This window comes from Oncorhynchus tshawytscha, linkage group LG28, assembly GCF_018296145.1.
Source record: "Oncorhynchus tshawytscha isolate Ot180627B linkage group LG28, Otsh_v2.0, whole genome shotgun sequence".
Classification (NCBI taxonomy): Eukaryota; Metazoa; Chordata; class Actinopteri; order Salmoniformes; family Salmonidae; genus Oncorhynchus; species Oncorhynchus tshawytscha.
Window position 1 is genome coordinate 107,164 of NC_056456.1, and position 23,176 is coordinate 130,339.

Sequence of the window (23,176 nt, forward strand, 5' to 3'; positions counted from 1 at the left end):
TATCACGCAAGATCTTGGCACATTAAAATAATTTAAATGTCATCAACTCAGTCTGCATGGTGTGAATGTTCTCTCCAGCCACAATCACGCCAAGTAGATATCGTCTGACTAGTAACAGTGACATCGGTGCCAGAATAAGGCTGTGTGGAAATGCTGGCAGACATACCAAACAATAAACCTTGGCTGTAGTGAAGAAGAGAGCACAGTCCAAGATATTAAAAGGTGTTGATGGGGTCCTTCCAGATGGTCAGCATAGCTTCCTGCCCAACTTGTATGAGCGGTTCCCTTCAGAGTGAGGTAAAAGTTTAAGACAGCTATATCGCTGTCAGCAATTTAAGTGGAGAAGATTACTGAAATACTGTACTGGTGTCATATAAATCGTAACAATCCTGCTGGACCGTTTTAGCCAACTGAAATGTGAGACAAATAAAAGCATCTCCAGCATCTTCATTAGATCCTACTGATAAATAACTACACATTTGATGGAACAGTTTAATGAGCTGTTGAACGCCTAAAGGTCTCTGTTATAGCTCTTAAATATTTATTATGGTTTCACCAGGGTGGTAAATCACACTTAGCACGAGATAACGGACAACTCCGTCACAAGCATGAGGCGAGGAGACAGTTCAGATGTTTTTACAAGCAAAATATATATATATATTTTTAAAAGTCAAAAATATAAAATTGTTGATAACGATTATTGCCACAAAAATGTACCTAAATAAGGACATAATAAGGTCATATAAGATTTATTGGTAGTGGGGAACATGGACTCACTCCATTACAGTAGCTGAGGCGCAGTAACATTAGAATCAATTTGATAAATCAAATAGTTTATATTGTCATCATTATTATTAGTGAAGACATCTCTAATTTACATAAATTCAGTTATATTCGATACAGAAGTCAAATATTGCATTAAAAAAAAGTTATGTAATGGGAGTGTGACGCTCCTGGAAATGAAAGGTGCTAATGAAACATAGACATACAGAGGTCTCTCATGCAATTCATTTCCTTAAACAGAGTGGTCCACAATTAACTTTTGCTTGGTTGGCACTTTCAACCAGATATAAGCAAGCTGTGGACCCAGTATCCATAAGTCAGAAACCTTCTTCCTCTGGTAAGACTCTCTCCACCTCCTTAGATATTAAATTGGTCTCATCTTTGCGCTCAGCATCTGAGGCAGAAGCTAACTGCACTGTTTGAATTTATTTTGGGAATTTTATTTTTTGAATTTATTTCTGCAACAACAACAAAAATACATTTGTCTCTTGTAAGATTTTATAATATGCAATTAAGCGGGATTCATTTAATATATATATATATATTTTATAGTGTTTTACATTATATCTTTACATTAAATCGGTAACTTTAATTTATTGTCAAAAGCGATGCTCCTGTATTTAGCTGTAAATTGAGGCATTGGTCTAGAATGGAATTGGGTTTTATTTGAATTCTTGTCAGAATGTGTCGTAACGTGAGGAAAATTAAAGTTACCAGTTACAACTGTAGTTGAATTGGACCGTAATGATTGAGTTGAACACCATTCAAAATGTTTTCTAGCGCTTTGGGAGACTAACTGACAGGGCTTTAGACTTGTGCGTATTCACAACACCCTGATGTTTCACAGGGTCCTCCAAGAAGTATAAATTCATCTGTAGAAGGGGGAAAAAATAAGGTGAGTCATAAAAAGTTTTAAAAATGTTCCATTCACCTTACACTGTTGACTGAGGAGGAAGCACCACAGAGTCAATCGCGTTTCTCTTTCCTATAGTGATCCGTCACCATGAGTACGGACGCGGAGATGCAAATCTACGGCAAGGCTGCCATATACCTCCGTAAGCCGGAGAAAGAGAGGATGGAGGCACAAGCCGCACCCTTTGATTCAAAGAATGCTTGCTATGTGTCAGACACCAAAGAGCTGTACCTTAAAGGTTTGGTCACTGCCAGGGCCGACGGAAAGTGTACCGTGACAGTCACGAATCCTAACGGCACCAAGGAGGTAAGCCTGATTTGAAAAGTATTACATTTCAGGTTTGTGCAATTACTCAATTTTTAAAAAATATATTAAAAAAACATGCCAATAGGTTAAATGAAATCAGTAACAACAGATATATTAAGAAGCATTTGTTCGGTTTTTTTTGTAAGCAAAATATAGCCTTCAAACATGTATCACTGCTATTTAATAACGGCATGGCATTTTTCATATTGACTAGTGAAGTATCCCCATGTCTGTATCAGTGGGTGATAACAAAGTCGATTCATTAAATGGGGGAGTATGCATGTTTTTAAAAAGATTGAACGCCAATTATTGAATTATCAAAAAGCATTCAGTCTTGTCCAGTTTGTTCTGTGTATAATCTAGAGTTGTGACTGTTTCAGGAAGGAAAAGAGTTCAAAGAGGCAGACGTCTACCAGATGAACCCCCCTAAGTACAACAAGATTGAGGACATGGCCATGATGACCTACCTGAATGAAGCCTCTGTGTTGTATAACCTCAAAGAGCGTTATGCAGCATGGATGATCTATGTAAGAAACCTGCACACACACACACACACACACACACACACACACACACACACACACACACACACACACACACACACACACACACACACACACACACACACACACACACACACACACACACACACACACACACACACACACACACACACACATGAACATGAGAAATACACACAAACAGTACTACACATAAAGTAATGGTGGAAACCAAAACATACCAATACAGTAGACCTACACTACTATACCCATGTACACCCACATCCTCACATAAATCCAGGTAAAAGTCCATCTGATTTTTCTAATCCCCTAATTGGATTTCTTCTCGTTCATCCAGACCTACTCTGGGCTGTTCTGTGCCACGGTGAACCCCTACAAGTGGCTTCCTGTGTACGACATGGAGGTTGTCAACGCCTACAGAGGGAAGAAGAGGATGGAGGCTCCACCCCATATCTTCTCCGTCTCTGACAACGCCTTTCAGTTCATGCAGATTGGTACGAGCTCTAATGGATGGATGGATGGATGGATGGATGGATGGATGGATGGACGGACGTATGTATGGATGGATGGATGGCTGGACGGACGGACGGATGGATGGACGGACGGACGGACGGATGGACGGATGGACGGACGGACGGATGGACGGACGGATGGATGGATGGCTGGACGGACGGATGGATGGATGGATGGCTGGACGGACGGATGGATGGATGGCTGGACGGATGGATGGACGGACGTATGTATGTTCGTCCATAAATGCATATGGATCTCAAAGGCCATAAGTGTTTATGGATGTACGGATGGAAAATAAAATATTCTTTAGAGACAAATGGTTCAATGCAATGCCAAATAAGCAGGATAACCAGTGAGCTTACATGTCTTATATTCATAGCTAGTTATCTACTCGCTTCCTGTAGCCAAATGTCAACATATCTTTTCATTATAAATTGTGTGATTCCAGCCCAGAATGCTGATTGGCTGACAGCCGTGGTATATGAGACCCTATACCATGGGTATGACAAAACATTTGTTTTTACTGCTCTAATTACATCGGTAACCAGTTTATAATATCAGTAAGGCACCTCTGGGGTTTGTGGTATATGGTCAATATATCACGGCTAAGAGCTGTGTCCAAGCACTCCGCGATGCGTCGTTCATAAGAACAGCCCTTAGCGGTGGTATATTGTCCATATACCATAAACCCCCTCAGGCCTTATTGCTTTAGTATAGACCTTTATTTCCTGTATTTCCTGCATCATACTGTAAGTTACGTAGTAAGCAAGCTATCTAGTTAACTATACTATGCTGTTGAAACAGTCTGACTCGTCTTTGGCCTTTGATTGGAGTTGCTGCTGACATCTGACTCTTAGGCCTAGTAACAAACAGTTGAATTGAGGCCTTCCCTGTTCCTGATCGTGAGATGACACATGCAACTCAAAAAGAGAGCCAATACTACACTACCGTTCAGTGCCGGTAGTTTCTGCAGTGCACGCTCACGTGGGGAGCAGGGGAATTTTCCAAGATAAAAAAAATATATATATATATATATATATATATATTGGAAAATGTATTTTAACGAAATAAAAATCTAAATCAATCTAAAACTCACCACCAATCTGAAAGGGAATTTTTTCCTCATAGGATGGCAAAAGGGGAGGTGCTCAGGCATCCCTGGACCTTTATCTGTGCACATGCCTTTTTGGTGCTGTAAAGAACCCTTTTTGGTGCTGTAAAGAACCCTTTTTGGTGCTGTGTAGAACCCTTTTTGGTGCTGTATAGAACCCTTTTTGGTGCTGTGTAGAACCCTTTTTGGTGCTGTATAGAACCCTTTTTGGTGCTGTAAAGAACCCTTTTTGGTGCTGTGTAGAACCCTTTTTGGTGCTGTGTAAAACCCTTTTTGGTGCTGTATAGAACCCTTTTTGGTGCTGTAAAGAACCCTTTTTGGTGCTGTATAGAACCCTTTTTGGTGCTGTAAAGAACCCTTTTTGGTGCTGTATAGAACCCTTTTTGGTGCTGTGTAGAACCTTTATGGAGAATGGTTCTACAAATAACCTCTTGAAGAACCATAAAGGGTTCTTTTCTCTGGTTAGTCGTATTATATCGTTACAATTCCATTGTTTTTATTAGTTGACAAGTTGTATCAGGTGTGCTACCTCTGGAACAGCTGGTGGTGGGAACCGAAAACCACTGACTTGGACAACAGTCGTCACTGACATAAGGCCACACCATACATGAGTCTTTCACAAGACAAGCATTGTGTAATGCCATTACATGTTACATATGAGTATATGTAACATGTAAAGACATTACACAACAGATTAGATCAACTGGAAGGACACTCTCACTCACGGTTACACGAAAAGAGCTGTAAGCAAACCACACCTGAAAATATTCTAATTAGCTGTCGCGTTGACGTTTTTTAAATTATGGCTAAAAAAGGGGGAAGAACCCTTTGAATGAACCCTATGAATTCACTAATGAACCCTTAATGTTGCTTGAGTATGATAAACATTTTGTTTTTTTTTGGTTACAGATAACGAGAACCAGTCTGTCCTGATCACGTAAGTTGTTTACCAAAGTTTCACTTGAGAAAAAGTGTTTCTATTGATGTGATGTGATGAAATACATGACATTATGAATGGATTAGGCTATTAGGCTATGTGTAATAATGAGTCGATGAGTGGGAATTCTGGTTAATTATTTATGTAAGAAAACAGGTCAACTGTGTTTTTTTTCAATGCTCATCTTTCTCTGTCATATAAACCAGTGGAGAATCCGGTGCAGGAAAGACTGTCAACACCAAGCGTGTCATCCAGTACTTTGCCACCATTGCAGTGTCTGGTGCCAAGAAGGAAGTAGACCCCACCAAAATGCAGGTAGCTTATGCTTATGGTTACCTTTTAACCACATTCCCATTTGGTTGGCTCTGTAAACTTTTTTTTCATTGGTGAATCCTGTTTCAAGAAAAGTAGTCAAGTAATTAAAGAAAACCTAACTTTACCACATTACCAGTTTCTGAGCCACTTGTGTTTGTGTCAATCAGGGGTCTCTTGAGGATCAGATCATTGCAGCTAACCCTCTGCTGGAGGCTTACGGTAATGCCAAGACAGTGAGGAACGACAACTCGTCTCGCTTCGTAAGTATGAAGGGCATATAAGTTGCCTTCAATTGAAAACTTTTATTTCAGTAGATTCCTATTGTTATATCAATAGATGTCCAACAAACTGTAACATTTAAAGTGGTATATCAAAGTAAAATGTTAGATTTATTTTGTTGACCTAATTCCAACCTCCATGCTCTACAACAGGGTAAATTCATCAGGATTCACTTCCAAGGAGGAAAACTGGCTAAAGCTGACATTGAGACCTGTGAGTTGGTTTTGATTATTTATCAATTCTTTCCTAAATTCACACATATTATTTTTTGGAGATCATGTCATCAAATTACATTTTATCTCATGTTCTCTTTCTCCTCTCTCTCTCCTCTCTTTCTCCTCTCTCTCTCTCTCTCTCCTCTCTTTCTCCTCTCTTTCTCCTCTCTCTCTCTCCTCTCTTTCTCCTCTCTCTCTCTCCTCTCTCTCCTCTCTTTCTCCTCTCTCTCCTCTCTCTCCTCTCTCTCCTCTCTTTCTCCTCTCTCTTTCTCCTCTCTCTCTCTCCTCTCTTTCTCCTCTCTCTCCTCTCTTTCTCCTCTCTCTCTCTCCTCTCTTTCTCCTCTCTCTCCTCTCTTTCTCCTCTCTCTCTCCTCTCTTTCTCCTCTCTCTCTCCTCTCTTTCTCCTCTCTCTCCTCTCTTTCTCCTCTCTCTCCTCTCTTTCTCCTCTCTCTCTCCTCTCTTTCTCCTCTTTCTCTCCTCTCTTTCTCCTCTCTCTCTCTCCTCTCTCTCTCCTCTCTTTCTCCTCTCTCTCCTCTCTTTCTCCTCTCTCTCTCTCTCTCTCTCTCTCTCTTTGACTCTCAGACCTTCTGGAGAAGTCCCGAGTGTCCTTCCAGCTGCCTGATGAAAGAGGCTACCACATCTTCTTCCAGATGATGACCAATCACAAACCTGAGATAGTTGGTACGGCAAAGTAGAGATTCAGGGGAAATTATTCCCACCCAAATTTGTGGAATTTATAAAAAAAATATTCCTAGTCCACACTATTAATACTATTAAAATGAGTACATCCAAGGTAACAAGGTATCTAGACACAGATCAGGTCGTTGGGAAATATCTATCAAGTAATGTACTGTGATTGCACTAGTCCAGGAGTCTCAGCCCCCTCTTTTGATGCTGTTTATACTACATGTATCATTGAGTCCATCTATTGAGTAAAGGAAGTAGAGATACTGTAAAGGTAGGACAGCACAATTCTAAGAGATTTAACTGACAAGCCATTCTCCATTGTCCACAGAAATGTCGCTCATCACCACCAACCCCTACGACTTCCCCATGTGCAGTCAGGGTCAGATCACTGTGGCCAGCATCGACGACAAGGAAGAGCTGGATGCCACAGACGTGAGTCAAACAAAGGGTTCACCAAACTCTGGAATGGGTAGGACCCCCATTACACACTGAATGCACTGTGCAATTCCAAATTGGTGGCTGCTGTGAATTGATGTATTTTTGTTTGTTTGATACCTTGTGTTGGTTAGGCACTCTTCATGCCTTCACACTTGGCCTTGAGGCACATGCTTGTAAGACATCCACAAGACAGCGCTACTAAGTGCCCTGTGGAACAGTAGAAAACTCATTTTGTTCTGCCGTCTACTAGTGTTGGCCAACTCAAGAGGAACAGAGAAGACAAATACATCTATGCCATTTGTTCTGGAGTGACGACAGAACTGTTATGTACTATAACTAGTGTCCAGTTCACCACTGTTGTACTTCATCTCTAATGCCAGGATGCCATTACAATCCTGGGCTTCACTAATGAGGAGAAGATGGGCATCTACAAGCTGACAGGAGCTGTGCTGCACCATGGAAACTTGAAATTCAAGCAGAAGCAGCGTGAGGAGCAGGCCGAGCCAGACGGCACAGAGGGTGAGTCCCAGTCATAGATGTACAATATGTAGAGCATTAGTCCTATTCCCAGTCCCAGTCATAGATGTACAATATGTAGAGCATTAGTCCTATTCCCAGTCCCAGTCATAGATGTACAATATGTAGAGCATTAGTCCTATTCCCAGTCCCAGTCATAAATGTACAATATGTAAAGCATTAGTCCCATTCCCAGTCCCAGTCATAGATATACAATATGAGGAGCATTAGTCCTATTCCCAGTCCCAGTCATAGATATACAATATGAGGAGCATTAGTCCTATTCCCAGTCCCAGTCATAGATGTACAATATGTAAAGCATTAGTCCTATTCCCAGTCCCAGTCATAGATGTACAATATGTAGAGCATTAGTCCTATTCCCAGTCCCAGTCATAAATGTACAATATGTAAAGCATTAGTCCCATTCCCAGTCCCAGTCATAGATATACAATATGAGGAGCATTAGTCCTATTCCCAGTCCCAGTCATAGATGTACAATATGTAAAGCATTAGTCCCATTCCCATTCCCAGTCCCAGTCAGAGATGTACAATATGTAAAGCATTAGTCCCATTCCCAGTCCCAGTCATAGATATACAATATGAGGAGCATTAGTCCTATTCCCAGTCCCAGTCATAGATGTACAATATGTAAAGCATTAGTCCCATTCCCATTCCCAGTCCCAGTCAGAGATGTACAATATGTAAAGCATTAGTCCCATTCCCAAACAATGAAATAGAACACCTAAGACAGATAGTGTCACATGAAAGTCAGCCATGAGACCAAATGTCAACTTCCAGAAATGATTTGAAATGATGGATGTGGGTGGAAATGAAAACCTAACCCACAAAATAATATTTTGTCAGTGTGGCATCAGAAAGATCTTGTGTGCCTGAGCCTGAGTCTTGTTGTTGGTTCTCTCTTCAGTGGCTGATAAAATCGGCTACCTGCTGGGCCTGAACTCAGCTGAGATGCTGAAGGCTCTGTGCTACCCCAGAGTGAAGGTCGGCAACGAGTACGTGACCAAGGGACAGACTGTGCCTCAGGTAAGGCGACCAAACACACCAGAAATCTTTTGGGGACCATAGATTGTTTTTCTTCTTGTGAGGTTGTTATTCCCAAGCTCTTTTCACCTTATCACTGGACATGGTCAATATCTCATGTATTCATTTGAGATATTATCATTGCAGGTTAATAACTCAGTCTCGGCTCTGGCCAAGTCAATCTATGAGAGGATGTTCTTGTGGATGGTCATCCGTATCAACGAGATGTTGGACACCAAGAATCCAAGGCAGTTCTATATCGGCGTGCTGGATATTGCCGGGTTTGAGATCTTTGATGTGAGTATGCGACCAGAACAAGACAATGAGTTGTGATTGAGAGGGATTACAGCCTTGTATGACGTAACGACCCCTTTTTAAAATTCCATCAACAGTACAACAGCATGGAGCAGCTGTGCATCAACTTCACCAATGAGAAACTGCAACAGTTTTTCAACCACACCATGTTCGTCCTGGAACAAGAGGAGTACAAGAAGGAGGGAATCATCTGGGCTTTCATTGACTTTGGCATGGACTTGGCTGCCTGCATTGAGCTTATTGAGAAGGTACACTGTCTGTCAGGATTACAATGGACCACAACAGCAAAGCTCATATGAGCACTGTGTGAAATATTATCACAGTGGTACAACGTTTCCGATGGTTGAGAACTCAATATTTTTCCTATTATGTGCCCCTAAATGAATATAATTCTACAATAGCATGTTTGCTAAAGGAATAAATGTGATCCTAAATGTAAATATCACTAATTTCATATACACCTCTTTTTTCGTAAAGCCATTGGGCATCTTCTCCATCCTTGAAGAGGAGTGCATGTTCCCCAAGTCTTCAGACACTACCTTCAAGGACAAGCTGTACGCCCAGCATCTTGGCAAAACCAAGGCGTTTGAGAAGCCCAAGCCTGCCAAAGGCAAGGCAGAGGCTCACTTCTCACTGGTGCACTATGCCGGCACTGTGGACTACAACATCACTGGCTGGCTGGAGAAGAACAAGGATCCCCTGAACGACTCAGTTATTCAGCTGTACGGGAAGTCCACAGTCAAACTTTTGGCTGCTCTGTACCCTGCTGCCCCACCGGAGGGTAAGACTAGCATCAGTTATAACTCAGACCTTCATTTTTTAAAAGTCTTTGAATGTACCACAAATGCTCAGGCTTATTCACTGGGTTAATTTACTCATAGGTGTTATTTTACACAATCTCATTGGTAGCATTTGCATTAAGATAAGTATGAAGTTAACCAGAGATTATCTGGTTTATATTTAGTGTGTTTACTGAAGACAAGAACACTCTAGATTTATTGCATACTGGTATTACTAGTGCACTCTGAGACGTATACTTGTCTAGTTATATTTTACTTTGCTCGTTTGAACAGATACAACCAAGAAGGGAGGCAAGAAGAAGGGTGGTTCCATGCAGACTGTGTCGTCCCAGTTCAGGGTGAGCTTCTGAAATGTGTATATTCATTCCTTCTAAATGCACATTGATTATCATAAATTATTTCTCAGAAAATGCTTTGTAATCCTCTTATAGGAGAACTTACATAAGCTGATGACCAACTTGAGGAGCACTCATCCTCACTTTGTGCGCTGCCTGATCCCCAACGAGTCAAAGACTCCAGGTACAAGAAATATTGACTTAAATATGTCATCTTATCAGTACAGACTCAGTAACCTTAACGAACCTGTTTATGAGTATTAAAAGAGACTTGGTTTGTGTTTCCAGGTCTGATGGAGAACTTCCTGGTTATCCACCAGCTCAGGTGTAATGGTGTTCTGGAGGGTATCAGGATCTGCAGAAAGGGCTTCCCCAGCAGAATCATCTATGCTGACTTCAAGCAGAGGTACACACACACAAACACATGCACGCATGCATGCACACACACACACACAGATCTGCTACAAGGGTTTTCCCAGCATCAGAATAGTCTTACTTTTTACGTAATATAACCAACCTATTACAACTTGACATGTGTTAAAAATGTCTCCTCATTCAGGTACAAAGTACTGAATGCCAGCGTCATCCCCGAGGGCCAGTTCATGGACAACAAGAAGGCTTCAGAGAAGCTGCTTGGGTCCATTGATGTGAATCACGAGGATTACAAGTTTGGACACACCAAGGTCAGTCACCCTTTGCAAAAGCTGACAACAAAACACAACTCAATGATCATTTAAACCCGTACCATTTTCTTCAATGTCATATAATCACAAGTCTAGAAGAGAAACTAAACTCATTATTCATCTACAACTGTTACAACAACTTACAACTTATAAACAACCTATCCCATGGATTGTCTGTGAGCATTGCAATGTTTGTGTTGTTTAAATCAATCTAGTGGTGTTGTTTCCTGTTAAGTCACCATCTGACTGTGGTTCTATAATTGACTATGTATAACCTGTGTCTCAGGTGTTCTTCAAAGCCGGTCTGCTGGGCGTCTTGGAGGAGATGAGAGATGAGAAGCTGGCCTCTCTGGTCGGTATGGTTCAGGCTCTCAGCCGTGGATTCCTGATGAGGAGAGAGTTCACCAAGATGATGGAGAGGAGGTGAGGAAGAGTAGACATCTTGGCAAAGCTTTTCTGTCAACCACCTGTATGTAATGTATTATTCCATACTGTATATGCTGTGAGTTGTTCAGAATGAGAAAGTACAACTTAAAATGCTCTATTAAAAGTGTAGTTTGGGATTTGTCAAGCTGTTCAATTATCATTTAAATGTCTAATATAATAATTAATCTAATCTAATACCCATTCATTGCTGGAATCTATCTAGAGTGCAGTCTATGAGGGGTTACATCTCCACAGCCCCATTCCTCAGCTGTAAACAATGTGGTGGGGGTCTTCATTTTGATGAATCTATCTAGAGTGCAGTCTATGAGGGGTTACATCTCCACAGCCCCATTCCTCAGCTGTAAACAATGTGGTGGGGGTCTTCATTTTGATGAATCTATCTAGAGCGCAGTCTATGAGGGGTTACATCTCCACAGCCCCATTCCTCAGCTGTAAACAATGTGGTGGGGGTCTTCATTTTGATGAATCTATCTAGAGTGCAGTCTATGAGGGGTTACATCTCCACAGCCCCATTCCTCAGCTGTAAACAATGTGGCGGGGGTCTTCATTTTGATGAATCTATCTAGAGTGCAGTCTATGAGGGGTTACATCTCCACAGCCCCATTCCTCAGCTGTAAACAATGTGGCGGGGGTCTTCATTTTGATGAATCTATCTAGAGCGCAGTCTATGAGGGGTTACATCTCCACAGCCCCATTCCTCAGCTGTAAACAATGTGGTGGGGGTCTTCATTTTGATGAATCTATCTAGAGCGCAGTCTATGAGGGGTTACATCTCCACAGCCCCATTCCTCAGCTGTAAACAATGTGGCGGGGGTCTTCATTTTGATGTTCTTCGAATCCCAGAATTTAGCTTTATGTCAAGCTATCCTTTCTGTTCAACCAGAGATTCCGTCTTCACCATCCAGTACAACATCCGTTCATTCATGAATGTGAAAACCTGGCCGTGGATGAAAGTGTACTTCAAGATCAAGCCCCTGCTGAAGAGCGCGGAGACAGAGAAGGAGCTGGCCAACATGAAGGAGAACTATGAGAAGATGCAGACGGACCTGGCCAAGGCTCTGGTCACCAAGAAGCAGTTGGAGGAGAAGATGGTCTCCATGGTGCAGGAGAGAGCAGACCTGGCACTCCAAGTAGCATCTGTGAGTGAGCAACGACCCTGATGATTATTTTATTTTTTAAATGTAACCTTTATTTAAATAGGCAAGTTAGTTAAGAACAAATTCTTATTTACGATGACGGCCTACCGGGGAACAGTGGGTTAACTTCCTTGTTCAGAGGCAAAACTACAGATTTTTACCTTGTCAGCTCAGAGGATTCAATCCAGCGACCTTTTGGTTACTGGCCCAACGCTCTAACCACTAGGTTACCTGCCGACCCGGCACATTTACACACACACACACACACACACACACACACACACACACACACACACACACACACACACACACACACACACACACACACACACACACACACACACACACACACACACACACACACACACACACACACATATATGAACAGACACGTACACAGTGTCTCGATAGGGGTGCAAATTTCCTGCCCTTCTACATGTTTTCTCATGGGGATGATGGCTGAGAGAAAAAAATCAAATCAAATCAAATTCTATTTGTCACATACACACGGTTAGCAGATGTTAATGCGAGTGTAGCGAAATGCTTGTGCTTCTAGTTCCAACCATGCAGTAATATCTAACAAGGAATCTAACCTAACAATTTCACAACAACTACCTTATACACATTAAGGTGGCAAGATGGAGTAGATGGTATAGAGTACAGTATGTACATATGAGATGAGCAATGTATGTATGTAAATATTATAGAGTGTGGTATTGTTGAAAATAGCTTGTGATACATTTTTTACATCAATTTTTCCATTATTAAAGTGACAAGAGTTGACTCAGTATGTTGGCAGCAGCCACTCAAAGTTAGTTATGGCTGTTTAACTGTCTGATGGCCTTGAGATAGAAGCTGTTTTTCAGTCTCTCTGTCCCAGCTTTGATGCACCTGTACTGACCTCACCTTCTGGATGATAGCGGGGGAAACAGGCAGTGTGGTTGTTGTCCTTGATGATCTTTTTGGCCTTCCTGTGACATCGGGTGGTGTAGGTGTCCTGGAGGGCAGGTAGTTTGCCCCCGGTGATGCGTTGTGCAGACCTCACTACCCTCTGGAAAGCCTTATGGTTGTGGGCAGAGCAGTTGCCGTACCAGATGGTGATACAGCCTGACAGGATGCTCTTGATTGTGCATCTGTAAAAGTTTATGAGTGTTTTTGGTGACAAGCCAAATTTCTTCAGCCTCCTGAGTTTGAAGAGGCGCTGCTGCTGTCTGTGTGGGTAGACCATTTCAGTTTGTCCGTGATGTGTACGCAGAGGAACTTAAAACTTTCCACCCTCTCCGCTACTGTCCCGTCGATGTGGATAGGGGGCTGCTCCCTCTGCTGTTTCCTGAAGTCCACAATCATTTCCTTTGTTTTGTTGACATTGAGTGTGAGGTTGTTTTCTGACACCACACTCCAAGGGCCCTCACCTTCTCCCTGTAGGCCGTCTCGTTGTTGTTGGTAATCAAGCCTACCACTGTAGTGTTGTCTGCAAAGTTGATGATTGAGTTGGAAGCTTGCATGGCCACGCAGTCGTGGGTGAACAGGGAGTACAGGAGAGAGCTGAGAACACACCCTTGTGGGACCCCAGTGTTGAGGATCAGCAGGGTGGAGATGTTGTTACCTACCCTCACCACCTGGGGGGCGCCCGTCAGGAAGTCCAGAAAATCACAGTTTTAAAGACAATGTCCTGCAATTCGACACATTTTTTGCCATGGCTTATGGCGTGTTGTTATGCTATCTGAGTGATTCAATCACTGTAGCAAAAATGTTTGCCGTTTTTGGAATTTTAGAATTTTCTCCCCGACTGTCTAGTTTTTATTTTGGTGATTGTTATATAAGATGATCTTATAAAAAAGATATAGCTCTATTTTTTTTTAACATACTTTAGTCATTTAAGTTTAAACTGAAGAATGTTTTACTATCCCTAAAAGTTAAAGAAACTATAAAATAAACTTTTTGTGAGTGGCAACAACTAAATGAACATCGGGTAAACACTGCAGTGTTGTGGCTAACTCATACATTTATTTGTGTTACCCATGTTACTTACATATACATATATACACATACACATATATATATATATATATATATATCATGCATTCATATTGATTTGCTCTGACCTGTTTGACTAAATGAAGTCTATATTTTGATACACAAAGTGAGGCCGTAGATTTGTTTTCTCCTGTTCTGAAACCAGGATTCAGAGAATCTGAACGATGCTGAGGAAAGGTGTGAGGGGCTCATCAAGAGCAAGATCCAGCTGGAGGCCAAACTCAAAGAGACGACCGAGAGGCTGGAGGATGAGGAGGAGATGAATGCTGAGTTGACTGCCAAGAAGAGGAAGCTGGAGGACGAGTGCTCTGAGCTGAAGAAGGACATTGATGACCTGGAGCTCACCTTGGCCAAAGTGGAGAAGGAGAAGCACGCCAGTGAAAACAAGGTAAACAGTCTAACCGGTAAACCATTCAAATAAAAATCTACTCAAAACATAGCTCAACAGAAATGTAATTCAAATTGTTTTGTGGGCGCAGGGAAAATGAAGACACAAAATAGTTTCATTTTAGTTGCTTGTTCTGCTCCCCCTCGTTTATGACTTCCATTTAGTACAGTGCAATTTAGTGTTGAATAAACAGTATAGTACTTGTTGACACATTTATAATCTGAATTAAATTAATGCAATATATATCAAACTAAATCTCCCCTTCATGGTGAAGCGGCAAAAGACTTACATTTGTTGTGGACATTTTCAGGTTAAAAACCTGACAGAGGAGATGGTGTCTATGGATGAGAGTGTTGCCAAGCTGACCAAGGAGAAGAAAGCCCTCCAAGAGGCCCACCAGCAGACACTGGACGACCTGCAGGCAGAGGAGGACAAAGTCAACACTCTGACCAAGGCCAAGACCAAGCTGGAACAGCAAGTGGATGACGTGAGTGGAGTTTGACATTTTGTCCATGGTTAAGAGATGATGATATTATCTTCAGTTGTTTAGATTTGAACATTACATGTGTGGTTATATCTTATAGCTTGAGGGTTCTCTGGAGCAAGAGAAGAAGCTCCGTATGGACCTTGAGAGAGCCAAGAGAAAGCTGGAGGGAGATCTGAAACTGGCCCAGGAGTCCATAATGGACTTGGAGAATGACAAGCAGCAGTCTGATGAGAAAATCAAGAAGTAAACACAAACAAATTACTACAGTATTACCTGCCATATTGATCAACATAATGGTTGTTCTTCACTCAATCTTGTAATTAGGATTTGTATGTGATTCTTAAAAGCAAAGTGAATGCTATTATATTATCCCTATACACTATCAAACCAAAACCAACTCTGAAATCAACGTGTTTGTGTTTGTTAGGAAGGAGTTTGAGACCAGCCAGCTCCTCAGCAAGATTGAGGATGAACAGTCTCTGGGAGCTCAGCTGCAGAAGAAGATCAAGGAACTGCAGGTACAGTACAGGATCTCAGCTCCAGTACAGGAAAGCACACACCTGAAACATTTCAGTAAGTTGGAAGATGGTGCTTTAATCTGTTGTAAAGATGGTGCTTCTAACCGTTGTGGTTTTGGTTGCCACATTGGACACTGTCCACTGAAGATATTAGTGTAACTGGCTTTGTATTAACAAATGTATGCAAAATATACATACTATTATTATTTATAGAGGTTATTTATTTCAACTATATTGTAGTGTTCATCCCACCTGCTCCTGCACCCTGTTCTAGGCCCGCATTGAGGAGCTGGAGGAGGAAATTGAGGCTGAGCGTGCTGCCAGGGCCAAGGTTGAGAAGCAGAGGGCCGATCTCTCCAGGGAACTTGAGGAGATCAGTGAGAGGCTAGAGGAGGCCGGAGGCGCCACTGCTGCTCAGATTGAGATGAACAAGAAACGCGAGGTTGAGTTCCAGAAGCTGCGTCGTGATCTTGAAGAGTCCACCCTGCAACATGAGGCCACAGCCGCCGCTCTGCGCAAGAAGCAGGCCGACAGTGTAGCTGAGCTCGGGCAGCAGATCGACAACCTGCAGCGCATCAAGCAGAAGCTGGAGAAGGAGAAGAGCGAGTATAAGATGGAGATTGATGACCTCTCCAGCAACATGGAGGCCGTCGCCAAGGCTAAGGTGAGTAGTGATGTTTTAGTCAAGCAGTGTTGAGGAAGGTCAACTTCATTACCATTCAAGTGAACTGAAGTTGACAGGAGTCTCATATATAAAGTAATAATGGAACATGTTTTCACTAACAGGGCAATCTGGAGAAGATGTGCCGTACTCTTGAGGACCAGCTGAGTGAGCTCAAGACTAAGAATGATGAGAATGTTCGCCAGGTCAACGACATCAGCGGGCAGAGGGCCAGACTCCTGACAGAAAATGGTACCATTAACAACGAACAACAAACTAATAGTAGTACACTTCAGTAGTACACAATAACACGTGTTAGGGGCTGAAAGTCCAGTCCACATAGTGTTCACTGTACTATTCACAATGTAACATAGCTATTCAATACCTCAAAATACATTTTAAATCTTCGGGAACAGAGACCTCATTTACAAGATGTGCCTCTATCCCTGCAGGTGAGTTTGGCCGCCAGCTGGAGGAGAAGGAAGCCCTGGTCTCTCAGCTGACCAGAGGCAAACAGGCCTTCACCCAGCAGGTTGAGGAGATGAAGAGGCTGATTGAGGAAGAGGTAAAGGTAAGGGACCCAAAACAGACTCCATCTGCCACAGTTTAGAGCCATATCTCCATAAAGACGGTGACTACGCCACTCTCAGACACTGTTTTACTCTCTCTCTAATCTCTCATTGTCTTTGTTTGTCTTTCTCTCTCACAGGCTAAACACGCACTGTCCCACAGTGTCCAGTCTGCCCGCCATGACTGTGATCTTCTAAGAGAGCAGTTTGAGGAGGAGCAGGAGGCCAAGGCAGAGCTGCAGCGCGGCATGTCCAAGGCCAACAGTGAGGTGGCTCAGTGGAGGACTAAGTATGAAACTGATGCCATCCAACGCACAGAGGAGCTGGAGGAGGCCAAGTGAGTCGCACACAACAGCAAAAACACAAACATAGGGTGTGGATGGTGAGGGTGGTAGTGGGCTCTGAGAAAATGTTACATCAATATGTATTGTAACATTCGTTTCACAACAAATTGTTCACCATAAAACCACCCTCACTCATCCAACAGGAAGAAGCTGGCCCAGCGTCTGCAGGAGGCTGAGGAGACCATTGAGGCGACCAACTCCAAGTGTGCCTCCCTGGAGAAGACCAAGCAGAGACTGCAGGGAGAGGTGGAGGACCTCATGATTGACGTTGAGAGAGCCAACGCGATGGCCGCCAACCTTGACAAGAAGCAGAGGAACTTTGACAAGGTGAAAATGCATAAACCTAATCCTAGCGGGATATTTTATGTGTGCTATTTGATCAATTGTAGTATAATTGTAACATATTTCAGATTCAAAGCTCTCCATCAATGAGTTGGAATGAAAATCCCATGGATTTCCCCAGGTTCTGGCAGAGTGTAAGCAGAAGTTTGAGGAAGGTCAGGCTGAGCTGGAAGTAGCTCAGAAGGAGGCTCGCTCTATGAGCACTGAACTCTTCAAGATGAAGAACTCCTACGAGGAGGCTCTGGATCATCTGGAGACTCTGAAGAGAGAGAACAAGAACCTGCAACGTGAGCATTTGACAGCAGTTCTATTTGGCTCATGTTTGACTAGTGTTTTTGAAAATGGAGGGAATTGTAATCAACAAAATGACCATTACACCATTTCAGAATTGTTTTATGTATAGTTTAAAATATTCTTGTTTGAACTTGCATTCGGTATTATTTCAGACAACCCAAGGAAGTAGGAGGCAATTTGATTTACAAAACGATATGAAGTGCTTTTATTAATGAACTGTTATTATGATTCAATGTCAACTTCAGTGCATCGGTGATATCCACTGAACATCTCCTGAGTATAAACAGCTGCTGTGTTTGTGAGTGCAGAGGAGATCTCTGACCTGACTGAGCAGATTGGAGAGACTGGCAAGAGCATCCATGAGCTGGAGAAGGCCAAGAAGACCGTGGAGACAGAGAAGTCTGAGATCCAGACCGCTCTAGAGGAGGCTGAGGTACAAACTACAGCTGTTTGATGGGAAAGCAGTGTTACACTAATTCCAGCTACAGTCCAATGCTTTCCTTGTTGGTGTTTATTGTAGTCATATATATTTAATTCCTTATGTTATACACATCCAAATACAAATGTATTGAACACAATTGGCCTGACTGCTTCTCTTTGTCCAGGGAACACTGGAGCACGAGGAATCCAAGATTCTGCGTTTGCAGCTGGAGCTGAACCAGATCAAGGGCGAGGTGGACAGGAAGATCGCTGAGAAGGACGAGGAGATGGAGCAGATCAAGAGGAACAGCCAGAGGGTGATTGACTCCATGCAGAGCACCCTGGACTCGGAGGTCAGGAGCAGGAATGACGCCCTGAGGGTGAAGAAGAAGATGGAGGGAGACCTGAATGAGATGGAGATCCAGCTGAGCCATGCCAACAGGCAGGCCGCTGAGTCCCAGAAACAGCTGAGGAACGCCCAGGGACAGCTCAAGGTAAAGGGGCTGGGACATCAGGCAACAAAAATCTGAACATGGGGAGGATTTATTTATTTATTTTTATCTGTGAAAAAGAATAGAACAGAGGAAATGAATAGAGTGGACTAAATATGTATGGACATTTGGGAAATTATTATCAATTAAAATGTCTATCACTGATCCTATTGCCCCTGCTTAATGAACCTATATCATTGTGAATCCCAGGATGCCCAATTGCACCTTGATGACGCCGTCCGTGCCTCAGAGGACATGAAGGAGCAGGCAGCCATGGTGGAGCGTAGAAATGGTCTGATGGTGGCTGAGATCGAGGAGCTGAGAGTTGCTCTGGAGCAGACAGAGAGAGGCCGCAAAGTGGCTGAGACTGAGCTGGTAGACGCCAGCGAGCGTGTTGGACTTCTGCACTCCCAGGTACGGGTCAAAAGCCATTTCTAATAAAACCTAGCATACCGTTTACATACACCTGAAATTTGACAGTGCTTGCTTTTACATTTTCATCATTCTGCCCTGTGACTTGTAAGTTTGAGAGTCAAATAAATGTCTTGTTTCCTCCAGAACACCAGCCTTCTGAACACTAAGAAGAAGCTGGAGACTGACCTAGTGCAGGTGCAGGGAGAGGTGGACGACATCGTCCAGGAGGCCAGGAACGCAGAGGAGAAGGCCAAGAAGGCCATCACTGACGTGAGTCCTTATGATCTCTATTGAATTACATCAACTTGATTTTGCCCATAAGAGGAACGTTATAATTGGTGTAGTGTCGGAAATCCCAGACCTATGGGCAACAGCACTAGGTCTGGGAATCATGTTGGATTTTCTTGGCCAATTTGTAGAGGATTCTGACAGACAACTCTCCAAACAAATCACAAATTTGGGTAGGCAGAGCTTTACTGCAAGACTCTGGATGGATTTTACAGTACCCAACTCTTCCCTTCCTCTGCCAAATTGACGTTGGTTTTAATACTGACGTTTATACTGGAACATTGGTACATTGTAGGAGGCAACCCGTCTGTCAAGAGAGAGACTATGGTTGGTGCCAATCGGTGCATAAATTTAACACACTACCATTCCAGGCGGCCATGATGGCTGAGGAGCTGAAGAAGGAGCAGGACACCAGCTCTCACCTGGAGAGGATGAAGAAGAACCTGGAGATCACAGTCAAGGACCTGCAGCACCGTCTGGATGAGGCTGAGAATCTGGCCATGAAGGGAGGCAAGAAGCAGCTCCAGAAACTGGAGTCCAGGGTGAGTTAACAGCAGGGTGGATTGAAAAACAGATTGCTGGAAATGTATTTAATCAGATAAAAATACACAGGAGCATTGGGTAATGACTTTTTCTCTCAATAACCCACCTAGATAATGAAAAGCTGTTGTTATGACTACAGACCGCTTCAATTAAACATGCACAAGTACATAGGAACAGACAACATTGTGCTTCCTTGACTAGTAGAAGATACCTCTGTTTTACAAAGATTTGTGACGTATGATTTCAACACCTCAAATAAACGCCTACATGAATTTCTTCCATAAAGGTGCGTGAGCTCGAGACTGAGGTGGAGGCTGAGCAGAGAAGAGGTATAGATGTGGTCAAGGGAGTCCGCAAGTATGAGCGCAGAGTCAAGGAGCTCACCTACCAGGTAAGAGAAAACACCTTCTTCACACACTTGACACTAACACAGACAGGTTTGTGTATAAAACTATGGGGCAATGATTATTTGATCTTCTCCCACAGACTGAGGAGGATAAGAAGAACGTTGGCAGGCTTCAGGACCTGGTAGATAAGCTGCAGATGAAAGTGAAGGCCTACAAGAGGCAGGCCGAGGAAGTGGTGAGTCACATACTTTGTCAAATACTCTGAAAGCATACATTCCAAAACACATTTTTCCCCTAGTAGACATTACAAAACTTCATGTCCATACCGTTTAGTTGAAGTAAGTGCTACTGCGCATCAGTCAACAATGACTCAATTGATAGTGCAAGTAATTGATATGTTATATGTTACCAACTTAAAGGAGAGGGGGTAGAATATGAATATGAATATGAATATATTGCAGTTTGATCCCCAGTTCTGCAACTCACTTTCTCTGCTGTGTCATTGGCATCTGTCAATAAAAAAAGCTTTCAAATACTTAAAAATATATATATATTAATTTGCTACGTGACTTTTCAAACATTGAATGCTGATGTTCTGCTCTCCTCTCTTTTCCTCACCCAGGAGGAAGCAGCCAATAGCCACATGTCTAAGCTCCGGAAGGTTCAGCATGAGCTGGAGGAGGCTGAGGAGCGTGCTGACATCGCTGAGACTCAGGTCAACAAGCTCAGAGCCAAGACCCGTGAAGGTGGAAAGGTACAGAACTGCTGCTGAACCTGACTCATGTTCAGATATGACCACATCAACACCACCTATGAATTAGCCTTCACAAAGGTCAATACTTAAATTGATTTAAGATCTCTAAGAAGCACATTTCAGGTAGGGCAAAAAATGTGGTACTTCAAAATCTAAAATTAAAGCTGAGCACTGAGCATTAAATTCTTGATCCATTATATTCATTCCAATTGTTCATACATTTTGTTCATTATTAATAATCTATTATGTTCTTTCCTCTTACAGGGCAAGGAATCTGCTGAATAAACCAAAGTATTGAAGATCAAAGTCTTAACATTTTCCTGTCTTGCATAAAATAGGATTTTCATGGTTTTAGCATTGATTAAAAACATGTGGGCGTAAGTACACTTCCTTTGTGACTCTGGATTTATTACTCAGCAAACAGCTTTTTCATACCAGAAATGGGCCTGTAAAACAACACATTTCACCAGGGGTGGCAGTGAAGCAGGGTAGCCTAGTGGTTAGAGCTTTGGACTAGTAACTGAAAGGTTGCAAGTTCAAATCCCTGAGCTGACAAGGTACAAATCTGTCATTCTGCCCCTGAACAGGCAGTTAACCCACGGTTCCTAGGCCATCATTGAAAATAAGAATTTGTTCTTAACTGACTTGCCAAGTAAAATAAAGGTTAAAAAAAACCACCCCCAATCCTGTGTATGTGACAAAATGCAACAATCCAAAATGTAGCTGGCTGTCTTCTACAAGTGATGTAACATTACTTTGAACAAGACATGCAACCTGACTCCCCCCTCTCATTCTATTAATTTCAACATGATATCGATGAGTTTTGCGTTTCCCTTTTAAAACGAATCAAATCAAATCAAAATGCATCACTCCAAAATGTAGCTGACTGTCTTTAGCAGGTTTTCCTCTAATCCTGTAACTAATGATGTAAACAATAGTTCCAGTTTTAAAAAAGAAATAAATGTTTGTAGAGCTAATATAGTTTACATAATCAAAATAACATTTTAATAAACTGTAATTTCACGCCTCCCTCTTACGTCGGCTCACTCTCGCGTCTCTCTCCAGTTGCAGCCAGTCACTACTTTACCTCAGTAGAGACATACACAAATTAAGGTGTCTACATACATAGATTCGGTTTGCTCCTAGCAGAACTAGGCAATCCCTTAAAATACCTTTTGTGTGAAAAATTTGAAAGCGTTAGTGACTGCAACTGTGCTACTGGCAACAACTTATTCACGCTTTTTTTTGCCAGCATTTAGTGACACCGACTATATTCAACGGGTTGTTGAGCTTTCGTATATTCCTCCGTTATCCTGCGCTCAAATTTACCAGCTACATCGATCAACAGCTGTCGCAGTGACATCATGAACATTATTGAAATGGATACTTGCATATTGGAGTCTTTTGTTAAGACATGTAGCTAGCTAGCTAAACAATTAACCATAATCTCAATCAATGATGTTACTACCCTGCACAAATCTGCAGGTATCTAATCAACCAGGTTCAACGTTAGCTAGCTAACATTAGTTTATAACTATCAAAGCAAATGGCTCTGAGATATGAAATAATATTACTACACAGATCCAACACGACAAAATTAGAAATGTGTTATATCTGAAAATGTAGCTAGCTAGACTATCTTACCCATATACATGGAAGGACGCTTCTCCCTCTCTGTCACGGATGCCATGGTTGCCCTTAGTTTGAAGATGTAATCCGTAGGCAGGTGTTTTCTCCATCTCCTTAGCTATCATACTCTAATTCCACTGATTTCAAAACTCGGTCCTCCAGAAAGTGGAGAGCAACACTTATGCAGATCTACTACGCAATATTTATAATTTTATATTGGTGTTTTATAATATATATATATATTTTTTTAAAGCTGGTTAGACAGGATTACCTACTACACATACTGACCAGCTCAAATAGACAGAAGCATGCTACATGGCAGACCAATGGGAACTCATCTCTCGGCATGTCCAGCCACA

The 23,176-nt window shown here is 42.3% G+C and overlaps 1 protein-coding gene across 1 annotated transcript; it reads left to right on the forward strand.

The window, feature by feature from the left end:
* The first annotated feature begins 1,662 nt into the window (after window positions 1-1,662).
* Window positions 1,663-21,578, forward strand: LOC112262515 (myosin heavy chain, fast skeletal muscle-like). The gene is made up of 40 exons (XM_042307965.1): window positions 1,663-1,678; window positions 1,775-2,002; window positions 2,383-2,529; window positions 2,861-3,017; window positions 5,057-5,084; window positions 5,291-5,399; window positions 5,567-5,659; window positions 5,831-5,891; window positions 6,476-6,574; window positions 6,909-7,012; window positions 7,399-7,537; window positions 8,460-8,578; window positions 8,723-8,872; window positions 8,968-9,138; window positions 9,368-9,671; window positions 9,964-10,028; window positions 10,122-10,209; window positions 10,314-10,431; window positions 10,585-10,708; window positions 10,995-11,131; window positions 12,039-12,294; window positions 14,474-14,716; window positions 15,027-15,203; window positions 15,301-15,446; window positions 15,631-15,721; window positions 15,996-16,385; window positions 16,508-16,634; window positions 16,835-16,953; window positions 17,092-17,288; window positions 17,439-17,622; window positions 17,759-17,924; window positions 18,240-18,364; window positions 18,537-18,845; window positions 19,053-19,256; window positions 19,401-19,526; window positions 19,916-20,086; window positions 20,374-20,478; window positions 20,574-20,669; window positions 21,057-21,188; window positions 21,453-21,578. Exons 2-40 carry the CDS (start codon window positions 1,787-1,789, stop codon window positions 21,471-21,473), a joined length of 5,814 nt encoding a protein of 1,937 aa, XP_042163899.1. The 5' UTR covers window positions 1,663-1,678; window positions 1,775-1,786; the 3' UTR covers window positions 21,474-21,578.
* The last annotated feature ends 1,598 nt before the right edge of the window (window positions 21,579-23,176 follow it).